This window comes from Echinops telfairi, unplaced genomic scaffold (assembly GCF_000313985.2).
Source record: "Echinops telfairi isolate 266 unplaced genomic scaffold, ASM31398v2 ScPeMD7_9;HRSCAF=40, whole genome shotgun sequence".
Lineage (NCBI taxonomy): Eukaryota > Metazoa > Chordata > Mammalia > Afrosoricida > Tenrecidae > Echinops > Echinops telfairi.
Window position 1 is genome coordinate 80,446,021 of NW_022103906.1, and position 21,132 is coordinate 80,467,152.

The 21,132-nt window shown below is 46.6% G+C and overlaps 1 protein-coding gene across 2 annotated transcripts in view; it reads left to right on the plus strand.

The window, feature by feature from the left end:
• The window catches only part of LOC101643337 (WD repeat and coiled coil containing), an 18,750-nt gene extending 8,005 nt beyond the window's left edge, over positions 1 to 10,745 (plus strand). The window contains exons 2-4 of one of the 2 annotated variants that reach the window (XM_013004357.3): positions 2,800 to 4,681; positions 9,004 to 9,124; positions 10,512 to 10,745. In XM_013004357.3, the coding sequence (XP_012859811.3) occupies positions 2,819 to 4,681; positions 9,004 to 9,124; positions 10,512 to 10,654 (2,127 nt within the window). In that variant the 5' untranslated portion in view covers positions 2,800 to 2,818 and the 3' untranslated portion in view covers positions 10,655 to 10,745. The remainder of the gene's footprint in view (positions 1 to 2,799; positions 4,682 to 9,003; positions 9,125 to 10,511) is intronic. The other variant, XM_045286868.1, reaches the window with a different exon arrangement.
• Positions 10,746 to 21,132: the final 10,387 nt, after the last annotated feature.

Sequence of the window (21,132 nt, forward strand, 5' to 3'; positions counted from 1 at the left end):
TTGAGGGAACATTTTCCATGTCTGTCACCATGGAGCTTATTTTGCATTTAACTATTTTCATTACATCTGGGTTTTTCAGTTACAGATCATGCTGCAGCAAGCGTCCTTTCAGATGTCCCTGTACATTTCTGTAAGCCAAAAGCCAACCATAGCCACTGCCCTCACGTCACTTGTGATTCGCAGTGAAGCCTTGAGCCTTATGAGCGCAGACAGCCTCATCTTTCTCCCCCGGAGTGGCTGGTGGGTTTCAGCCGCTGACCTTGCAGTTAGCAGCCACTGGGGCCTCTTGAGTATGTCTGTTCAAAACTCGCTGCTGTGGACTTGGTTCCGACTCACAGTGACCCTGTATGACAGGGTAGAACTGCCCTCGTGGGTGTCCAAGACTGTAACTCCACAAGAGTACAAAGCTTTATTTTTCTCCTGCACAGCAGCTGGTGGTTTTGAACTGCTGGTCTTGTGGTTAATAGCCCAACTTGCAATCCGCCTATAGTTCTCTGAAAAATAGGTTGTTTTTGTTTTGTCTGTTGACTAAATCTCTTATACAAATGCATAAATGTTTACACATGTAAATCTTTCATCCATCTGGAGTTTTGGTTGGTGTAAGATGTGAGTGGCGTGTGTCTTAACTTTGCGGCTGCCTCTTTCTCAATCTAGCATAGTTCCTACCTCACAAGATTGTGGCAAAGGTGGTGACCAGGACCATCTGTGGTGCCTGGGGGACATGTTCATTTCCTTGGTTTCTTCTAATGTGACCAGCAACTCCAGGTAACATCTAGGTGATGTTTGCAGGATATCATCAGGCTGTGAGTCTATTACAACCCTGACTTCCCAGAGTGACTTCAGGTTCTGCTCTACTTGACAGCCTGGTGACAGATGGACTGTAAGCATTGCCTCTGCTTTCTCCTCAGTTGCCAGTTCTCTGTTCCTCATGTTAGTGAAAAAAAATGTATGTTTCTCTTCTCTGACGGGCCATTGTGTCAGTTAAGGGTCTTCCTCTTCTCCACTGACCCTGTGCCAAGCACCATGTCCCTTTCCAGGGACCGGTCTCTTCTAATAACATGTCCCGAGAATGTGAGATGAAGCGTCCCTATCATCTCTCCTAAGGAGTATTCTGGCTGTCCTTCTGCCAAGACAGGTCTGTTTGTGCTTCCGGCAGTCCTCAGTTTATTTAGCATTCTTTGCCACACCAAAATGCAAAGCCATCAATTCTTCTTTTGTCTATAGTCATTCTCCAGCTTGTGCATGCATTTAAGGTGACTGCAAAGACTGCGACTTGGGTCAGGCGCACCTTAGACAGCTGCCTGACATCTTTGCCTTTTCACACTCTTGAAGAGGTCTTTTGCAGCAGATTTGCCATTTGTGCTCTTGACTGCCGTTTCCCTGGGCATTGGTTGTGGCCTCAAGGAAGGTAAAATCTTGGACAGCTTCCGTCTTTTCCGTCTGTCTTCTGTTGGTCACGGTATTGTGCACTGGTTCAGTTCTGAGGACTTCTGTCTCTTCGCAGTGGGGTGTCCTCACTGAAAGCTCTGGTCATTGCTGTTCATCAGCCAGCGCTTCAAGTCTCTGGGCTTTCTGCAAGAAAGGTTGTATTAATGAGCCTCCTTCCCATCCCGATGCCGCATTCTTCTCCACGCAGTCTGGCTTCTTGGAGTATTTGCTCAGCATTCAGAATGAGTAGGTATGGTGAAAGGCTACGCATCTTTTCCAATTTGAAACCACATAATGTCCCGTTATTCTGTTTGAACGATTGCCTCTTGGCATATGTACAGGTTCCACATGAGCACAATGAAGTGTTCTAGAACTGCTATTCTTTGCATTGTCTCTACTTTACTAGTTCCACACTGGCAAATGTCTTTGCACAGTGAAGAAAGCACATCTCGCTGGTATTCCCTGCTTTTAGCCAAGAGCAGTCTGACATTGGCAATAATATCCTCATTCTCTTCTGAATCCAGTTTGAGTTTCTGGCAGCTCCCTGTTGATGTGTTGCTACAACTGATGGAGTGATCTAGAAGTTAGAAAGGTACCTGTGGGTTAAATTAAATTTGTGAATAATGTCATCCCAGTGGTAATCCTTTGCCATGTATATATTTTAATGTTTATTGATTAATTCCCTTTTTAAAATTAATTAATCATTTTACTGGGGGCTCTTACAGCTCTTATAACAATCCATACATCGATTGTGATAAGAGTTGTACGAGCCTCCAATAAAATAATTTTTAAAAACCAAAAACAATCCATACATCCATTGCTTCAAACTCATTTGTACTTAGGTTGCCATCATCATTTTCAAAACGTTTTCTTTCTGCTTGAGCCCTTGGTATTAGCTCAATCCTTTGCCATATTTTGAGTACCCTTCTTGGTTTGCGGGCCAATCTTCTTTTATCTGAGTCTTGGGGAAGCAGCCCTATTCCCCCATTACAGAAGCCTCCTCCTCCCTCTCTCCTGGCATTAAACAGTGGTGGGTAAGCTAGGCTTGGGTAGCCGGGTGTGACGCCTGGCTTCCGCATCGTAAGCAGTTGATGAGAAAAGAGCAGTAACAGTACATTCTTACCTACTGTGTTTAGTAAGCGACAACAATGGCTTATTCCTCTGGCCTGGTTTTTTCTGAATATGGTGCTGGAGTCTTTTTGTTGCTATCGTTAAAGTTCACCAGGACAGTTTCTGTTTCCAGTGCCCAGGATAGTGCCCCCCACAATGTTGACCTACGAGCTGCCCAAGCCAGCTGTCTTATAAACTGCCCTACGTTCCGAATTGGTCTGATTATTTTCTCATCATGTAACATATTCTGAATTATTTCAGATAACTTTTCCCAGAAAGGATGGAGTTGGGCAAAGGAAGACTTCTCAGGACCGGACTGAATGCGTTGTATCAAGCAATACACCCAACTCATGGCCTGGCCTGGACTGATGGGAGCCACGTGGTCTTGACCGATGTACAGCTTCATCACGGCGAGGTCAAGTTTGGGCCCTCAAAGGTCATCGGACAGTTTGAACACATCTACGGGCTGTCCTGGGCCCCGCCTGCCACAGCTGACACGCGGGCTCTACTTGCCGTCCAGCACAAGAAGCACATCACCGTGTGGCAGGTGTGGCCCAGCACTGCGGAGAGGAGCCGATGGCTGATGTCTCAGACCTGTGACATCAGAGAGTCACTCCCAGTGCTTCCCCAAGGCTGTCTGTGGCACCCCCAAAGTGCGGTCCTGACGGTGTTGACGGCGCAGGACGTGTCCATTTTCCACGACGTTCACCGGGACAGTTCTCGGGTGAAGGTGGATACCAGCGCGCAGGGCCACATTCACTGTGCGTGCTGGACCCGGGACGGCCAGAGGCTGGTGGTGGCGGTGGGCAGGAGCCTGCATTCGTACATTTGGGATAGTGCACAGAAGACGCTGCACCGGTGCTCCTTCTGCCCAGTGTTTGGCGTGGACAGCTACGTCCGTGCCATCGGAGCCACTGTGAACTCCCAGGTGGCAGTCGCCACCGAGCTTCCACTAGATCAAATTTGTGGCTTAAATGCCTCGGAGGCGTTTGACGTGCCGGCCAGTGGTAAAGACACGTACCTGTGTACCTCACCAGTGACCGGTGCCGGGCCCTCTCTGGGTAAAGGGGCGAGTGCTTCTACAACAAGTTCTGAACCAACAGCTTCTTCCTCCTTTTCTTCTCCCTCCTCAGACCCTCTGGATCTAACTCACATACGTTTCAGTAGGTCTGGCGCTGAGAACGGTTCTCTCCTCTGTCTCCGGAGGAAGGACGACCTGACAGGAACTGGCCAGGATTCTTCCCATTTGGTCCTCGTGACCTTCGGGAAAGAGGCCACCATGACCAGGAAAGTCACCCTCCCAGGCATTCTGGCTCCTGATCTCATCGCGTTCCATCTGCAAGCGCAGGTGGTGGCGGTGGCTTCCAGCACCTGTAGCACCATCTGGGTCTATTCTGTCATTCCCTCCTCCATGCCGAACATTCAGCAGGTCCGCCTAGAGAGCAACGAGAGACCCAAAGGCTTAACATTCCTGACAGGGAAATTGCTATTAATTTTGGTCGGCATGCAAAAGCCCACTGACGTGGCATTTCTTCCTTCATCCAAGTCTGACCAGTATATCATTCGCTTGGTGGTTAGAGAAGTCACATTGGAAGAGGCGTCTCCGGGGACCTCCAGCGAAACCCAGAGCGGCGACGCTCCCTTCAGCGCGCTGCTCTCTAAAACCAATCAGAGAAAAGCGATGGAAAGTCTCTGCCCCGACTTTTGTCACCAAAACAGAGAGCTCTTCCTGACAGCTCGGACCAGGAGTCAGAGTGGAAGCCCTGGAAGAACGCTGATTCAAGAAATCAGAAGTCCTCCTCCGTCCAGCCTCCACGAAGGCTCCGTGGCCCTGGACACGCTGGATGCGGAACCTGTTAGCCGCTCCCTGGCAAAGCCCAGACCCGGAGGCTCCCCTGAGGCCTCACCAGTACAGGCTGGCCACTCGCCGCCAGAGCCTCCTAATTTGCCTCAAAGAACGAACTTAGGAAAGGAAAAGGAAGCTTACCAGATGTTATTTAAGAAACTGGAAGTCCTGTCGAGGAGTCTGAGCGAAATGCAGCAAAACCTGTATGAGCTCACGAGCTGTCTGCATCATGGGAAGAAGCCGCCTGCAGGGTACCCTCGCTCTCAGGATCCCCCTTACGTGCACATCGTTTGCCAGGTAACTTCTTTGAGGTGCTACCCCCGGTCATGCAGCCAGCGGGGGCTGCAAGAAAAACTTACTGATAAGGAAAGGGTTGCTCTTCTTGAACTTAAGGGCACTGGGCGTGTTGTATTATGGGCTATTGTTACAGCTCTTCGGGTCAGTTGTAGGTTACCCACCTGCCACCCAGATGGGCACACATTGGCCATCATTTTACCCTGGGCCTAGTGCGAAAAAATGAACAACTGCGTTTGCTCTGGCCGTTTTGTATTTAGAAAAATAATGATTTCTTATAATGGCTTAGTTGCCAAAACCCATTCCTTACACAAGACAGATACTCCTCTCTCTAAAAAAAAAAAATCTTTATTTTTCACACATCTATTTCTGTGTGGATATGGTGGTGCTGTTGTTAAGTGTTGGATTGCCAGCTGCAAGGTTGGCAGTTCAAACCCACCAGCTGCTCCAAGGGAGACGGATGAGGCTATCTGTTCCCCTAAGGATTGATAGCCTTGAAACCTTTTATAGGGTCGGAATCAACTTGATGGCAGTGGGTGCGCACACACACACACACACACACACACACACACACAAATATGTAATATGGCATAAGGAGGTCATGAAATGCTTTCCATCCCTTTGGACTTGATCCTGACTCTGCTTCCATAAGCCACTTTGACCAGCAGTTTAATGTGGATCCTTGTGTTTCCCTCCATAGTAAAAGTCTCACACAGACATCTGTCTGCACGTGTATATACAGGTGTGTGGAGATTTGTCGTTGGCTTACAACCATGGGATCCTGGGGGGGGCCTGTCCTCGTTCCTTCATGCTGAGGAAGTCTTCTGTGAGCATCGTGGTTCAGCGTTGGGCTGTGGCCCTCAAGGTCAGCCTTTCTACTCCTGTAAAGAGTTACAGTCTCAGAAGCCCACAGGGGCCGTTCTACAGGGTCCCTGAATTGGCATTGACTGGATAGCAGTGAGTTCTTCTTAACTGAGTCCCTTCATGCTGAGAATACATTGCTTATTCAGCCTTGTCTTTGTTGATGGACATTTCTTTTAATTCTTGCCCATTCCAAAGAGTGCTGCAAAATATTCAGTCTCTTTTATGTGTCCATTTGTATCAGCACTTTGATTTCTGTTGGATTGGTTCTCAGACGTGGAAGTGCAAATCTAAAGAGTATATACATTTCTGCTTTAATAGAGCTGTCAGATTGCCTTTCAGTTATTAACTTCACAGCGCATCGTCACATGTGCACCAGCAACACATGAGTCGTTCCTTTTCCACACATCCTCACCAACCTGATGAGTGTGCAGTGGTATTTCACTTTCATTCACTTGTATTTCCTTTACTGTTTGAATGAGAACATACTTTTGTTTTCTGGCCATGTTACAGTGGTCATATAGACAAGCTGTCCTGTCCCTGGATAAGAAACAAATCCCATTCCTAAATTTGTCTTTAAGCCGAATTTGTACAGAAGTTGGAACAGTGACTCACTGCCATTGAGTTGATGCCAACTCATCGCGACCCTCTAGGACAGGAGCAGAACTGCCCCTGTGAGTTTCTGAGATTTGATCTCTTTATGAGAGTAGAAAGTCTCATCTTCCTTCTGTGGAACAACTGCTGGATTTGAACTGCTGACCTTGTGGTTAGCAGCCCAACTCATAACTCACTGTGCCACCATGGCTCCTTTTAGAGCAGTTAGGTATGGTTCCCATCTAATGTCAGTCAAATGTTTGTCTTCGTATATGTGCACTGTACCTTTTGATGCATTAAAAAAACCCTCTAGACATGTTAAGACATTTTTAACTTAAATAACATAGTCATAATAGTGCTTTAGTTCATATGCAAATTTGCACCCCTTGGTTATTCTAAACCACTACTGTGTGTACCTTGACATTTTAATATCATAGGCCTTGCAAAGATTGCCTCTTAACTACAGGTTGTGTGCAAGTCAGATGTTTGGAAGCTAGAGATTGCTTGGTATTCATGTTTTAAATAACTTATAGAAAGTAGATTTGAAATGAGTGACAAGTAAGCATGTAAATTACTGTTTAAATAATTACTAGGTACTTTAGTTCATTTTCTCTTAAAACCGACTCAAGGGTATGTGTTTTTAGAAGAACTGAAAAATACTTTAAAACACAAAATAGTTTTTGTTATGAAACATATAAAACATCCTATCACCACAGTCAATGGTAGAATATTCTCATCACCTCAAAAAGAGACCCTGTGGGGAGGTGAAACTGAGGTGCTGAGACCCAGGGCTCCAGTCGAAAATGTTTTGGAAATGATTATGGCAACATTGGTACAAATATGCTTGACACAATGGGTGTATGGAATATTATAAGAGCTGTAAGGGCCCCAATAAAATGATTTTTTAAAATAATAATCATAATTTTTTTAAAAGAGACCCTGTGTCCTTCTGGTTTTGCTAACCTGTACTATTCTACCACAGTGGTTCTCAACCTTCCTCAGGCTGCGACCCTTTCATGCAGTTCCTCATGTGGCGGTGAACCCCTCAACCATCACGTGATTTTCGTTGCTACTTCATCACTGTCATTTTGCTACTGTTATGAATCGGGTGACCCCTGTGAAAGGGTCGTTCGACCCCCAGGCTGAGAACCGCTGCTCTACCACAACCCAAACAAACCCTCGGCCCCTGAATAGTGCCCCCATGGAGGATTGCTGAGGGGCGTACATGCTTAGGAGAGGAGCCAGCCTCACCTTTCTCTCATGGAGAGGCTGGTGGATTTGAACCACTGAACCTGGAGATTAGCAGCCAATTTGACCTTACTGGACAGCACCCCCAGGGGCTCCTTAATATCTTTATAGACAATCACTAATTTATTTTCTGGCTCTATTGGCTTCCCTACTGTGGACCATTCGTATCTTATTTTTGGAATCCTCTAGTGTGTGGTCTTTGTTGTGTGTGGGCTCTTTCACTTTGTGTCATGTGTCCCAGGGTCGTGTTGTGGGGTTCATCCGAGTGCCATTCCTGTTGATGGCCCATAATCCATTCTGTGGGTCGCCTTCCTCTTGCTTGTCCATTTTTCAGCTGACAGACGTTTGAGTTGCTTTCACCTTCTGGCTATTAGCAATGCTTCACTGCTTTTTCCTATGCTCTGGTGACGTGCTTTGTTAATCCAAAAGTTAGAATATATCACCTAATTTTTAATTTTGTTTTAAACAATTTTATCAAACAATGACACACATGTTATTTTTTAACCATTTTGTACCTATTAAATCAAATACTGCTTTAAACTAAAGTTAAAATAATGTGTTTTCTTGACTTTTCAATTTCTCATTTTTGTTCTAATGAAGTAGGCCAGTTAGGTTATTAATGGTTATCTCTGAAGAGTAGAAAATTGGAGGGTTTTACTGTCAGCATCATAATTTTTTTTATCACATGTGTATTCTTTTTGTAATAGGAAAAAAAGAAAAGAAAAATCAGAAACAAGGATTTTTCAGAAGTCACATTTCATAAGAATTAAATAAATTAGTTGCTTGTGACTTTATTTAAAACCTCACTAGTATACATTTTTTTCAGTAGCTCATCTTCCATAGTTGAAATCCGCTTGCTCAACACAGTGGCTGTCACATACTGAGTAGTGATCTATTTAATAACAAAATGAGATAGATGTAATTTACTTATAAAACTGCTCTCCACGCTCTCACTCACTCACTCACTCACTCTCATTCACTGACTCACTCTCTAATTCACTCACTCATTCACTAAAAAACAAAACAAAACTGCTCTTCACATACTTATATGAAGTTTTTAAAATCTTTAATATTATGTAATTAGAAGTTACTGGGGTTTTTCCCCCTCCTGTTTGATGAGTATGTCTTTGAGCTCTTAATGTGTCTGAAATTGAAATGGCAATTTTTATACTTTTTTCCTGCAGGGATATTTGAAGCCATTTTTCTAAGCCATTTTTCAAGATGATTCCATTTTTAATCTGTAAAATTTAAACATTTTCTTTTATTTATACTTTCTGTAAGCGGCGTGAATTTTTGATCACAGTGTGTTTATCCTTGGTCTTTAGGCTACTGGCTTGTCATGTCCTTAGTCATTCCCTCAGGAGAGCCAACCCCTGGTGCCAAAGACAGAGTCCTGGGAAAAGATCAGAGCAATAGGAAGAGAAAACTAGAAGCTGTGTGTTCTTCTGCACTTTCAGCAGCATAGAACCCTCACCGTATTTAAAACTGAAGTTAAAAGTGATAATAGATTAGAATCTATAAAAGGGAACGACAAAAGAACCTTTTATCCATTGTACTCTTAAGAAATGTTAGCTCCATTGCTTCTGCAGTCTCTTTAACAACCGTCTTCTCTCTGTTTGGAGAAGCCTTATTCTGTAGGTGCTGTTGTTGAGAGAAGGGCCATGCTGCTCTGCCATGGCAAGCTCAGGCTCAGTGTGCTCCAGCAGACCTTTGACCTCTCTCTCATTGAAATGCACTGGCGAGGTAGGTTACAGCAGAAAGCTCCCTCCCCAGCTCTCCCGCCCCCTCTCCCTCCACCTTCAGCTTTAGATAATAATGAAAATAAAGGGTAATCAATTACTGCATGGTTCACTAGATAATTTACAAATTATTTGCCTACTGTATGCGTTGAGTAGGCCTATTGCAGGTGTCTAAGCTCATGGAAATATCTAGGTTCTGCCCTTAGACAATTGATAGTCTAGCTGGAAAATGTCAATGTTCATTTGGAATAACTAGAAAAGAGTTACGAAGCACTAGATCACCAGGAAATAACCCAAACCTCACAATGCTTTTATACTAAAATGCAAAGATGATAGTGGGATAGTGGCATGTTTCTTAGAGGAGTTGCCACGCGCAGCCAGCTTGGGCACGAAGGGCACGCAGATGGCGAGGGACTGAGTTCTGCCCGTGCACAGACATAAAGGGTGCTGGTTTTCTTTCATTCCAGCCATCAGGGTGAACATAAAACTTTCTTTCCTTCCCCCGCCTTAACATTGTATCAGTATTTTAAACATTTGACACATTTATTATCATAATTGTCCTTTTTAATGGGTGGGACTGATATGCTATGCTGAAGTATAGCATATTTTGCATTCCCATATTTTCTCTCTCTTCCTCTATCTCTTTTATTACCATGGGGTTTTTTTTGACAGTTGATTTTTCCAACTTTTGACCATTTTAAATAGCATTTTAAAAAATTAAAATGAAAAAAAAAAACACACAAAAAAGAAAAAACTGTTAAGTATTTTGTATTTTATATTTAAGAAGCATAGACTTTCAGGAGTGAAATCACCGAGACACACTGGACTTAAGAATCAGGGGGGAAAAATCAGAACTAGTCCCAGCCTGTGTTAAGCTAGTGGCCCATGGGTGGCCTGGAACAGGCCTTCAGGGTGATCTGGGCCCCTGTAGAGCAGACTCGGGACGTCCCTGGGTTTCTGGTGGTTGGTGTGGCTCTCAAGGGTTAAGAAGACCCCTCCTCAAAGCGGCTGTCCAGTTCACCTGGTTTGGTCAGCAGTGCGGCGATTAGGGAGGGGGTGCTCAGACACAAGCCCAACACAATCCTTTGCGTGCACAAGGGCTGAGTGATAGATAAATGGGCAGCCTGGGCGAAATGTATGTCCCTTCACTGTGCCCGAGTAATCAGCTTGGGGGTGGGTGTAAGTGATCAGCAGCCCCTCCCTGCTATAACCTTGACCCCCAGTAGAGGCAATAGTCCCCCTGTCACCCCATTTTCTGTTAAAACCTTCTGAGAACCAGGTTCAATATCATTAAACTACTAGATCCCTCATCTCAGGAAAGCCAACTTCTTAGTCATGTTTTTCGCTGTCGTCTCAGAATAAGTTTCCTGTATGTTTGTTTTCCTTTGCAGACTCCCTCTGGATCCTTCTCTCTGCTGACAGCGAAGGCTTCATCCCTCTGACTTTCACAGCCACCCAGGAAGTAACCATAAGAGATGGCAGCCTGTGCAGGTCAGGTGTCTTCAAAGACTCTTTCTCGGAGTCTGGATCCTAGTCCTCCTCTCAGAACCTTGAGAAACTCTCCTGCCCAAAGCGTAGGTGCTCCTAATCATTTAGGCAGCACCGAGTGATGTTTGTCTAGAGAATATTTGCTGTAAAGCCTTTCAGATGTCACCACTGAAAACAAGATCTTAAAAAACAAACAAGGCCGGCTCTGCCCGTTTCCCCCCAGGGCTGGGCTGGGCAGCAGAGGAGCCCATTCTCTGTTGGATGACTCAGAAAGTGGTTGTTTACGTATTTATGACTTGTGGTTTTGTGTCAGGGCACAGTTCCCAGAACAAAACAGGGCAGTGGTGCTGTATGGATTGTGTTTTATGGTTCCTCTTAGGAGCTCTGAAAAGATGGTTCTGTGCTGTTAAGAGGCCTTTTCCTTGCCTGACAGATGAGAGTAAGGTGTGCACAAGGAGAAGGCATAGGTTCCAACCTCCCTTTCCCCAAACCTGCAAGAATTGGCGGAGCTCAAAGGAAGGTAAAAGCTGATTGACTTGCACAGAAGCACCTGGGGCAGACGGTGCTGTATTCACTTAAGAAGTGGAAGATGAAGGAGAGTCAAGACTTGAAGGGGTATGGAGTGGACAGGAATCCTGCATGCTTTACAGTCAGGAAGGTGTGCCATCAGGGTGTGTCTGCTCACCATACTTACTCATTCTATATGTTGGGCAAATAGCAGAGAGCCTCACTTATATGAAGGGTGCGGTATCAGGATTCGAGGAAGGCTTACTAAAAAACCTTGCTGGGTGGAAGTGAGGAGGGCTTGAAGCACTTGCTGATGAAGATCAAGGATTGCAGTCTTCAGTATGGATCACAACTCAATGAAAAGAAAACCAAAATCCTCACCACGGGACGAGTCAGTAACATCATGATCAACAGAATAATAGTGATGGTGCCAAGGTCTCCTCTTCTATGACTATGTTAGGCTTCTGGGGTGGTTTACCTCGGTTCTGGGAAAGGAGCACTTTGGTAAATCCAAGTAACTTTTATGAGGGAAAGGGGAGCTTCAGGTATCACAGTCTCAAAAAGTACACGCTATTTCTGGAAAGTGTGCAGGGCTGCATGGTGGGGGTTGTGCGAAAGTTTGATAATGAAAATGGGAGCTCGAAGACCCATGTGAAAGGAATACCGGAACAGGAGCCAGCACGAGGAGTCAAGGGTGTGGAACCAAGAACAGGAAATCCCAAGCAAGCCGTGAGCAGGCTCTCGGGTGTGTGTACCCACACACGGGGAATCTCACCCCCGACCTGCAGGAGAGCACCCGAACAATGGCGTGGCTCGCCCTCAGTCTGGTATTTATTCCCTCCCAGCCCCATTTGGGGGCAGGGGTATGCTTGAGGGTACTGGCCGACCTGATTGGCTGAGTTAGGCGCACCTGTATGATGCAATATTGCTCCCACCTGGGCCTAGGTGGCCTGGGTCTGTGCATGCTCAGTTTGGATTTTCCCATGAGCCTAATTAGTGTGCCTGATTTCTCTCCACTCCCTTTATTTGGGCCCTGCCAGCCAGTTTCCACTAGTGCAGGCATTCAGGGAGACAACCCCCCTTTATCCCTAATCTAGTTACCTTTCCCCACTGAAGGAGTATGGAGCCAAATTATTGGGGGATACTGGGTGGAGACAGTCTTCTGGCTACTTCCTGCTGACAAGTGGACATGAAATGGGGCTTTGGATCCACATCCTTCCTGCTCTATTGGGAGGGGTTGTTGGTGTTGTCATTCACATAGGGGCCCATGGTGGATGGGATTGAGGTGGTCAGGCATTAGTGATCCTGGGATTGGCAATCTTGGCTCAGTGTTCTTGGTAATCTGACGACTCCTGAAAGAGACAAAGTAGGTGAACCTTTTAGATAAGGCTGGGCAAGAGCTATGGGATAGCAATGTCCATGGAAGTTATGGGTTAGTCTCACATCGGAAGATTTCAAAGGAAATCTCAGGAGGCATTTGTCAACACTGGATTGACAGGCATCGCCTGCAAGCTTACCATACTTTAAACACAGGAGTTGTGTCATAGCACTTATTAACCTAAAGACTGGTGGGTTTGAGGTAAGGTTTTCTGCAGAGCACTTATCTGTCTCAGGGTGCCTACGAAACACCATCTTAAGGCCGCCTAATGATTCACATGTGTGCGTATCTTGCTCCATTCTATCTGAGTCTGAGGGACCTGGTTCCAAGGGCTTCCACAGCTTTCCCAGTGAATGGTGGATCCATGTACTCTCTCCTGGAACTGTTGGATTCCTCAAGTGAGAAATACCTCAGTCCTTGGATTCGTACGAGAAAGAATTCACGCCACAGCCTAGTTTGTGATCCAAGTGAGTTTTTTAAAGGATCGAAGCAATTTCAGGCATTGCAGTAAGCTGAACACAAGCCAGAGAGAGACCACGGCCCGGCCGTGGAACCTCAGAAGAGCAGCTGGAGACGAGGATGGTGGTCTTGAAGTTCCATCCTTTTTTAGGGCCTTCCACTGGGAGGCATGGTCGATGGTGTTGGTTGACCCATTGGCTGAATTAAGCCCAGGTGGCCTAGATTGGAGCCCACCTAGGTGTACTGGCTTTCTGGCTCAGAGCTTGAATTTGCGCATGCCCTTTAGTCTGGGCTTGCCTGATTCTTTGCTGCCACCTCCTGCAGGGGCTGCCTTGGCATAGAGAGGGACAACTCCTATCTGTCTACCTAACAGAACTTTAGCGGCAATAGGGCTAGAGAGAATTACTGGGGAGGGGCCTTTCCAGACTGGCTGGGGCTGGGAATTGGGGGACCTGTCCTTCCAAGTTTTTAGAACTAGATCTACAAGAAGGCACAAGGGAGTTAGTTTTCTTCCACTCAGGCCTGGATAAGCCCATATTGATGGAAGGCCTCTCAGCATTGGGCTACTCTTATGGCATATGCCTGTACGAAGGGCACTTCGCATCTATAGCTGGCTCTGTTATAAGGAAAGGTTGCCCATATAAAACTACATAGGGACTTAAGCATGTAGGGTGTCGTGGGGCAAGTGGGGCAATTATGACACGTAACAGCTATTGGCAGTGCATCTTTCCAGTGCATCTGCGTCTTTTGTGTCAGTCTCCTGAGGGTTAGTTTTAAGTGTTGGTTTATTCTCTCTACTTGCTCTGAGGATTGCAGTCTCTAGTCACAGTTAGACCATGTTATTCCTAAGTGTCAAGCTATTGCTTGGTGTCTTTGAGGAAGGAGGTTAGGAGAGATTGGGCAGCACCAACTAGGAAGATTTACTGGCCCATCTGCCAGTAAATCCATGCACAGTCAGGGTTCTGGACCAGGAACAGCAATCCTTTGCTGCTGCGCCGCCCAACTGGGCTGCTTTAGTCCAGTGAGCAGTTGCAGATTCACCACCAGACCACTCTCCTCTTAGGTCTCCCTGTAGGACAGAGAGCACTGCCAGCTGCCAGTTTGTTTACAGCGTGTGTTAGTCTGGGTAGAATAGAGAAACAAATCCATGGACACATGTGTGTGTATAAGAAAGAACCTTATATACAAGAGCAATTAAACACTGAGAAAACATCCCAGCTCAGTCCAGATCAAGTCCATAAGTCCGATATTAGCCCATATGTCTGATACTAATCTATAAAGTCCTCTTCAGACTCACGAAACACATGCAATGACGCCGAATGTAGAAGATCACAGGCCAGTGGGTAGAAAGTCCTTGGATCCAGTGGCATTGGAAACATCTCAGTGCTGGCAGGGGTCTGTGTGTGGTGGTGGGGTGGTGGTGGTGGGGGTGTTGCCCTTGCCCTGGACAGGCATGGGAGGGACAACCCCCTCACTTTCTGTCTTGGCTACCTAACAATCTCAAAAGCAGACAATAGTTTTGCTTCCCTTCTTGAGTGCTTTTGCTTTTTAAAGACCTGTCTGTATTGGCTCAGATCGAGAACACTAACTGGAAAGATCGGACAGGAGCTTTATGTTAATGAGGGAGGAAGAATTCAGAACGAGGGTCTAACCCATGCCATTGGATGGACATGTAGAAACTCCAACTGGTGCTTGTTTGGCTCTGTATATTCCCATCAAAAAGTGTAAGGGGACAAGCCAAGAATCAGCCAGCTGACTTCGCAATCAGGCCATAGTTCTGTTGTTGGGTGGACTTCTCAGGGGTGACACCTGAACCTCCTGCTTCCCTGAAAGTCTCTGGCTAAGAAAGACAGATACTTCTGGTCATGGCCTTGGGCGTCTCCATTCACTTTGTAAGGCCATTCAGTAGATTGTCAAGTGCTTCAGTTCCTCTGCACTCACTTGCACTGGTGTTAATAGGACAATACCGAAGTGCCCTGGTGGGTGAGAGGTCAAGCATTGGGCTGCAATCCATGTGGTCCACAGTTTGAAACCACCAGCACCCTTAGGAGAAAGACTGGGCTTGCTCCTCCAGTAAACAGTCTCGGGGACCCACAGGGCGTCACCGGGACTCCAGGGCAGTGGGTCTGGTTTTGGTTTAGGACAGTCCAAGCTCAGGCACAGCCCGAAGCCTGGGTCTGTGCTGTTTGCACTCAGGGCGTTCTCCCAGAGATGCTTTTCCATTGGGAGGAGGGGCCATAAAAGCTGCATATTTCCTCCCAACAGTCAGTTCCTTTAGTTCATTTAAGAGGCCTGGTGGCATAGTGGATTACACGTTGTGCTGCTACCTCAAGGTCAGCTGTTCAAAACCACCAGTGGTTCCAAGGGAGAAAGATGAGTCTTCCCACTCTCCTACACACTTACAGACACAGAACTTCCCAGGGCAGTTGGGCTGCCCTGCCCGAGAGAACTGCCAGGAGTCAGCGTTGATTTGATGGCAGTGAATTCGGGTTGTTTTTGTTTAGTTAACTTATTGCTTTAATTGTGATGTTTTTACTTTTCCTCCATCTAAGTCTGGGGGACCAGCACATTGTCTGGGAAAGTGTAACAGAAAGTTGGAAAGGTACCTGAATCTGAGGCAGCTGTAATATGCACTAGTGTATTGTCCTGGAGGGCCCAAGTTCCAGCCTGGCACGGCGGATAACCTGATGGCCTTGATGTCGTCACCGCTGCTGGCTGCTCTCAAACCGAATGGTAAATTTCAATTAAGGCAGCCCAACAAATTGATCAGCGGGGTGGCTAATCCCAGCACATCTGCAGATGAGCCATTTCGGCCACAGGAGCTCCGGTAGCACGTGCGCATCATTGTTTCCCTTCTCCTTCAACATGATCTGGAAGCAAGTATTTCGTGCCCTTGGGGACTCCTGTCAGGCTGCTTCCGTTTATGAAGATGGAGCAGTAGTGAGGGCCCATTTTGTGGTTCAGATGCATTAGACAGCTGCGGGGTAATGGAGGCGGACGCCCGAGTGTCTGTGATCAGCAGCCTCTGAGCAGTGCCTGAGGGTCGTCCGAGGCCTGGCCCCACTTGGGCAGGAAGTGACTGCAGGCTATGAAGTCACCGAGCCGGGAAGGCTGGAGAAGGAACTGGTGCAGCCCTGAATGCCCCATGGTACATGTTATAATGGCCATTTCCTGGCTTAATTCCCGTGGATGAGGCTTCAATAAAATCACTTGTGTCCGTTGTGGCTGTTGGGAATGTTTTCCTGGTCTCTTTGGGAGTGTGGTTGGCAGAGAGCAAGGCTACTGATTCCGTTTACCTGTATGTTGTCCTAGTTCTAGTTCACACAGGGTGTCAGTTACTTGTTTCTTTTTAAATTTACTTATTTATTGTTACTTGTTTCTTTACAACGAATCTGATTTTTTTCCCCCTCAACACTTTTATTGGTGTGTAATTCACATATCATACAATTCAATAGTTCAGGCACATCAAGAAGCAGTCTACCATCATCACCACAATCTCCCCCCACTCCTTTTTTTTAAAAACAGAGTTATTGGAAATTCACCCACATATACAATTTAGTAGGTCCGCCATATCAAGAAGAGTTGTACCATTGTCACCACAATCAATTTTAGAACATCTTCCTTGTACTCATTGTAATTTGTGTGACTTTTTTAATTGTGGCAAAAATATATGTGACAAAACATTCTCCAATTCAACAGCTTGTACGTGTGTAATTCAGTGCCAGGGGGGGATGATTATACGCTGCGTGTTGTACTGCTGTGCCCTGTTTCCAAGTCAGTCAGCACCACACAGAACTGGTCGAATGAGAGCTTTACTATAAGCCGGTGGCTGGGAGTTAGCTCTTGCTTGGCTCAAAGTCTCTTGGTCTGAATGCCACTCAAACTCTGGTTTATAAAGCAACAAACCATGGGTGGGTGGGGTGATTTTTCACATCCAGTTACAACTGCAAACAATGACTAGGGGGATGAACAGCTAGGGACCTTCCCCATGGTATTCATTATGGGTGTGGGCAGCAGCCCACCAATTTTTTTAATTCGGTGGCTCTGGGCTCGGACACTAATGGGGAAATAGCAAGCTTAACCAATGGAAACATACAAAAGTGAGGTCAGCATGGTTAGCAGGTTAGGATACTTCAATACAACCATTATTTATATCTTTGTCCAAATGATTCCACAACTATTAACATAAACTCAGTGTCCCCTAAGCAAAAACTCTTGCTTCTTCACCCATGGTGACTATTGGTCAAATTTGGTTTCTTTTTCTTTAGTAATATTTTTGATAAGAGTATGCACATCTCATACACTTCCATAGTTGTCACTACTAAAAAGAGTTGTATATCTATCATCACCATCCATTCTAGTGCTCCCTCCCCCTCCCACATTTATTGTTTGCTCCCCAATGCTCTTCACCCTCCCCACTCTCCAGCTCCGCTCCACATCCTGGATAAACCAGTGCTTCCGTGATTGTCTCTATGCATCCACTTCTTCCGTGCTTTATAAACTGGGAGACCCAGCAGAAACAACGAAAAACAAAACAATATGATAAAAATAAAGAGGAAGAAAAGACCACCAACAATATTTCTTTTTAAATCATTTCTTGGGGGCTTGTATAACTCTTACCACAGTCCATACATACATCGATTGTGTCAAGTACATTTGTACATTTGTTGCCATCATCATTCTCGAAACATTTGCTTTGTACTTGAGCCCTTGGTATCAGCTCTTCATTTTTTCCATCCCTCCTCACGCTCCCCCCCCACGAACCCTTGATAATTTTAAAATTATTATTTTGTCATGTCTTACACTGTCCGACATCTCCCTTTACCCACTTTTCTGTTGTCCATCCTCCAAGGAGGGTGTTATATGTAGATCCTTGTGATCGGTTCCCCCATTCTCCCCCACCTCCCCTTTACCCTCCTAGTATTGCTACTCTCATTATTGGTCCTGAGGGGTTTATCTGTTCTGGATTCCCTATGTTTCCAGTTCTTATCTGTACCAGTGTATATCCTCTGGTCTAGCCGGATTTGTGAGGTAGAATCGGGATCGTGATAGTGGGGGTAGGGTGGGGTGGGGTGGGGGGAGGAAGCAGTAAAGAACTGGAGAAAAGTATGTTTCATCATTGATATACTGCACCTTGGCTGGCTCATCTCCTCACTGTGACCCTTCTGTAAAGGGATGTCCAGTTGCCTACAGATGGGCTTTGGGTCTCTACTCCGCAGTCCCCCTCATTCACAATGATACGATTTTTTTGTTCTTTGCAGATTAATTTCTTAATTGAGCTCTGTTACATTGAGCATGGGGGTAGGTGCTTGGGGAAAACATTCTTAAAAGGGCAGATCCTTGTCTATCAGATTAATATTTATCATATTAATGCAGGGGGAGCATTGAGATCCTGTATGGTGGATCTGGGCCCCCTTTCATTGGACACCCACTAACCAGGGGGCCCACCCAAGGGCCAACCGCCACCCTTTCTGCCGTGTGGGCCGTCATTCCTTTGCTTCCTCTCCCATCAGGGAATGTCAGTCCTAAGTTCAAGGACTACAGGTAGGTTTCAGGTAGGGCCCAGTTCATTCAGTCTGGTTTCCATGTCAAGTCCTTCTGGTGTGGCCCTGGGGGGATGCCGTGTTCCCCATAAGGCCAGCGTCTAAAGTTATCATAGTGCTTAGCCCATGGCTCACCGAGGTTTGGGTAGAAACTTACTCAAAGTGTCTACCAGGAGCATGGAACCCGGCAAATCGGCTTCCTTGACCACTCACCCGGAAGGCATTTCCTGGCCTCTGCTCCTATGAAAGTCGTTGGGCCAATGAGAAAATCCAGTGTTTGCTGGCTTTGGACATGGAGAGCTAAATTCTTTACCTTATTGTTTAATGTTTTATTGAAAATCTTTTGCACGATGAAAGACATTATGCATATAGCCCATTTTGCACTCATTTCCCTCCCAAATACTGTATCGATAATATTTGACACATGCAATCTATATAAGAAATCAAACTCAAACTCACCACTTTGGAATCAGTTCCCACTCATAACCACCCTGTAGGACAGGCTAGAGCTGTCCCTGTGAATTTCTGAGACTGTAACCCTTTATGGGAATAGAAAGCCCATCTGTCCTCCGCAGAGCAGCTGCCTGTTTCAAACTGCTGGCCTTGTGAATCTCAACCCAACGCACATCCACTACGCCACCAGGGTTCCTGATACAGGAATAAGGAGGCTTAATAATTAGCCACCAGCCACGTAAGTGAAGAACCAGAGCCTTACTGGAAACCACTGGTGCTCCTTGGTCTCATGGTCAAAGCTCCCAGCAGAGGGAAGGGTTGTTATAATTACCGTTTCTTCATTCCTCTTCACCACGTACATCTGCTAGGCCAAGGGATGCAATGAACTTTGTAAGAAGGGTGCTCTATTACATGGAGTGCTCAGTGGCTTGCTCCCCCCACCCTCACCCCATTCAGTACTGTTTCGGACCCAACCACCTGAGAGGAAGTGTCTGTGACCTTCAATGCTTTGGAGTTTGCACAGCCGACCCATCTTCCTGCCGTAGACCACGGGGATTGCCCGAGTGTGGTTTTGATGACAAGAACTAGCGTCTGTTTTGTTGTGTAAATCCAAGTAGCCTTTCTGAGAGAGAGGGAAGTTTTGAATAGCCATCTCTGGAAGGTGCGCAAGGCCACATGGTGGGGCCATGGGAGAGGTAGAGACCAAATGGGCCACTTCAGGGGAGCATGAAAAACCACATGGAAAATAACCATTACGAGGAGTCCACAGAACCAAGAGTGCCTGATCTGAAAGAGGAAGAAAAGCTCGGCTAGAGAAAACACGAGCCTGAGACTCCGCCGGCACGAGATCCTGCACTCCGACCTGCTAGAGAGCCCCTGAGAGAGCAAAGCAATACTGTCTGGAGCACCCTTGTCCACATCTCCTAATGGAAGTGTTTGGAACGCCTCTCGAGGGTCTTCTACTTAACCAGTGGAGTTGCTGGGTCACGGTATGTGCCTCTTCAACTTTATAAAACCATGATGCTTAGATACTAATTTACAGCAGGATGGTGTGTGTGTGTGGGGGGGTGGTGTTCAGAACGTTTATGGGAAAATTCCTTTATCTTCGAAGTCCATTTCCCATGGACTTTTGAAGTCCCTTGGCATCATAGTACCTAGTGTTCTGCAGTGCCTTTTTATGACAGCCCCGTAATTTTAATTTTGAAGAGCATCTCACTGTGGTGCTAATCGGCACTTCCGGACCAGGGTGACTTTGAGAAGCTTTTTTTCTTCCCCTTTCTGGCTGTGGGGTGTGCTGTGTCTTTTCTGTCTCTGGGTTGTCATTTTTTCATTGTGTGTCAGAGTTCCATCTTTGAAGTGGCTTTGGAAAGTGCATGGGAAAATGGAATGAAAAGATAATGGAATTTTCGCAACGTGGACTGGTAATGATCCTATAGGACAGGGTAGAACTGCCCTGTGAGTTTCCCAGACTGCAAACTGTTTTCAGGAGTAGGAAGCCTCATCTGTCTTCCACAGAGAGCTCAGTGGTTTCGAACTGCCAGCCTCACGGTTTGCAGCCCAGTGTGTAACCCACTACACCTCCAGGGCCCCTCCCTCTGTAGATGTTTGTTAGTGTGTGCTGATGACCTCTTCGTGCAGTTTGTGGCTTCCATATGGGCTACAGAATCGCCCAGGACACAACAGCCCAGGCCCCATAGATCCTGCTCTATCTCACCTAGAGCTGCTTCTCCGTCTCCCCGCCCTGTCAAAGCACTTCCCTCCCATCCTGGGCCTTCTCCTGGACCTTTACATAAGATGGGCCCCTTTCTAGTCAGTCCCTCCTGCTTAGAGCCCTCCTTTCCCCCTGGGTGCCTGCAAGTGGGGTTCTATGGGGTCCTGTCCTGGTAGAGTCTGCTTTGAGTGACACTCCCAGGGCTTGTGTCCTGTCTGTCCACCCCTGCATCACTCCTCTTGGCCAAGTCCCTGGGGGTCTCAGGAGAAGTTTGGCCACTGAATACACAGTTGTAGTTCTGAAGGGAAAGGCACGGGGGTGGGGGTGGGGGTGGGGTGCCTAGCCCTGGGCAGTAGCTTGGATGGCTGACCCCATGGGAAGGACTACAAGAACCAGGAGAGCAAGTCTGTGCTCCCTGGGTCCTCCTTTAGGTGCCCGGCTCTTGGAAGCTACTGGGGTCTGTGGGCCTACGA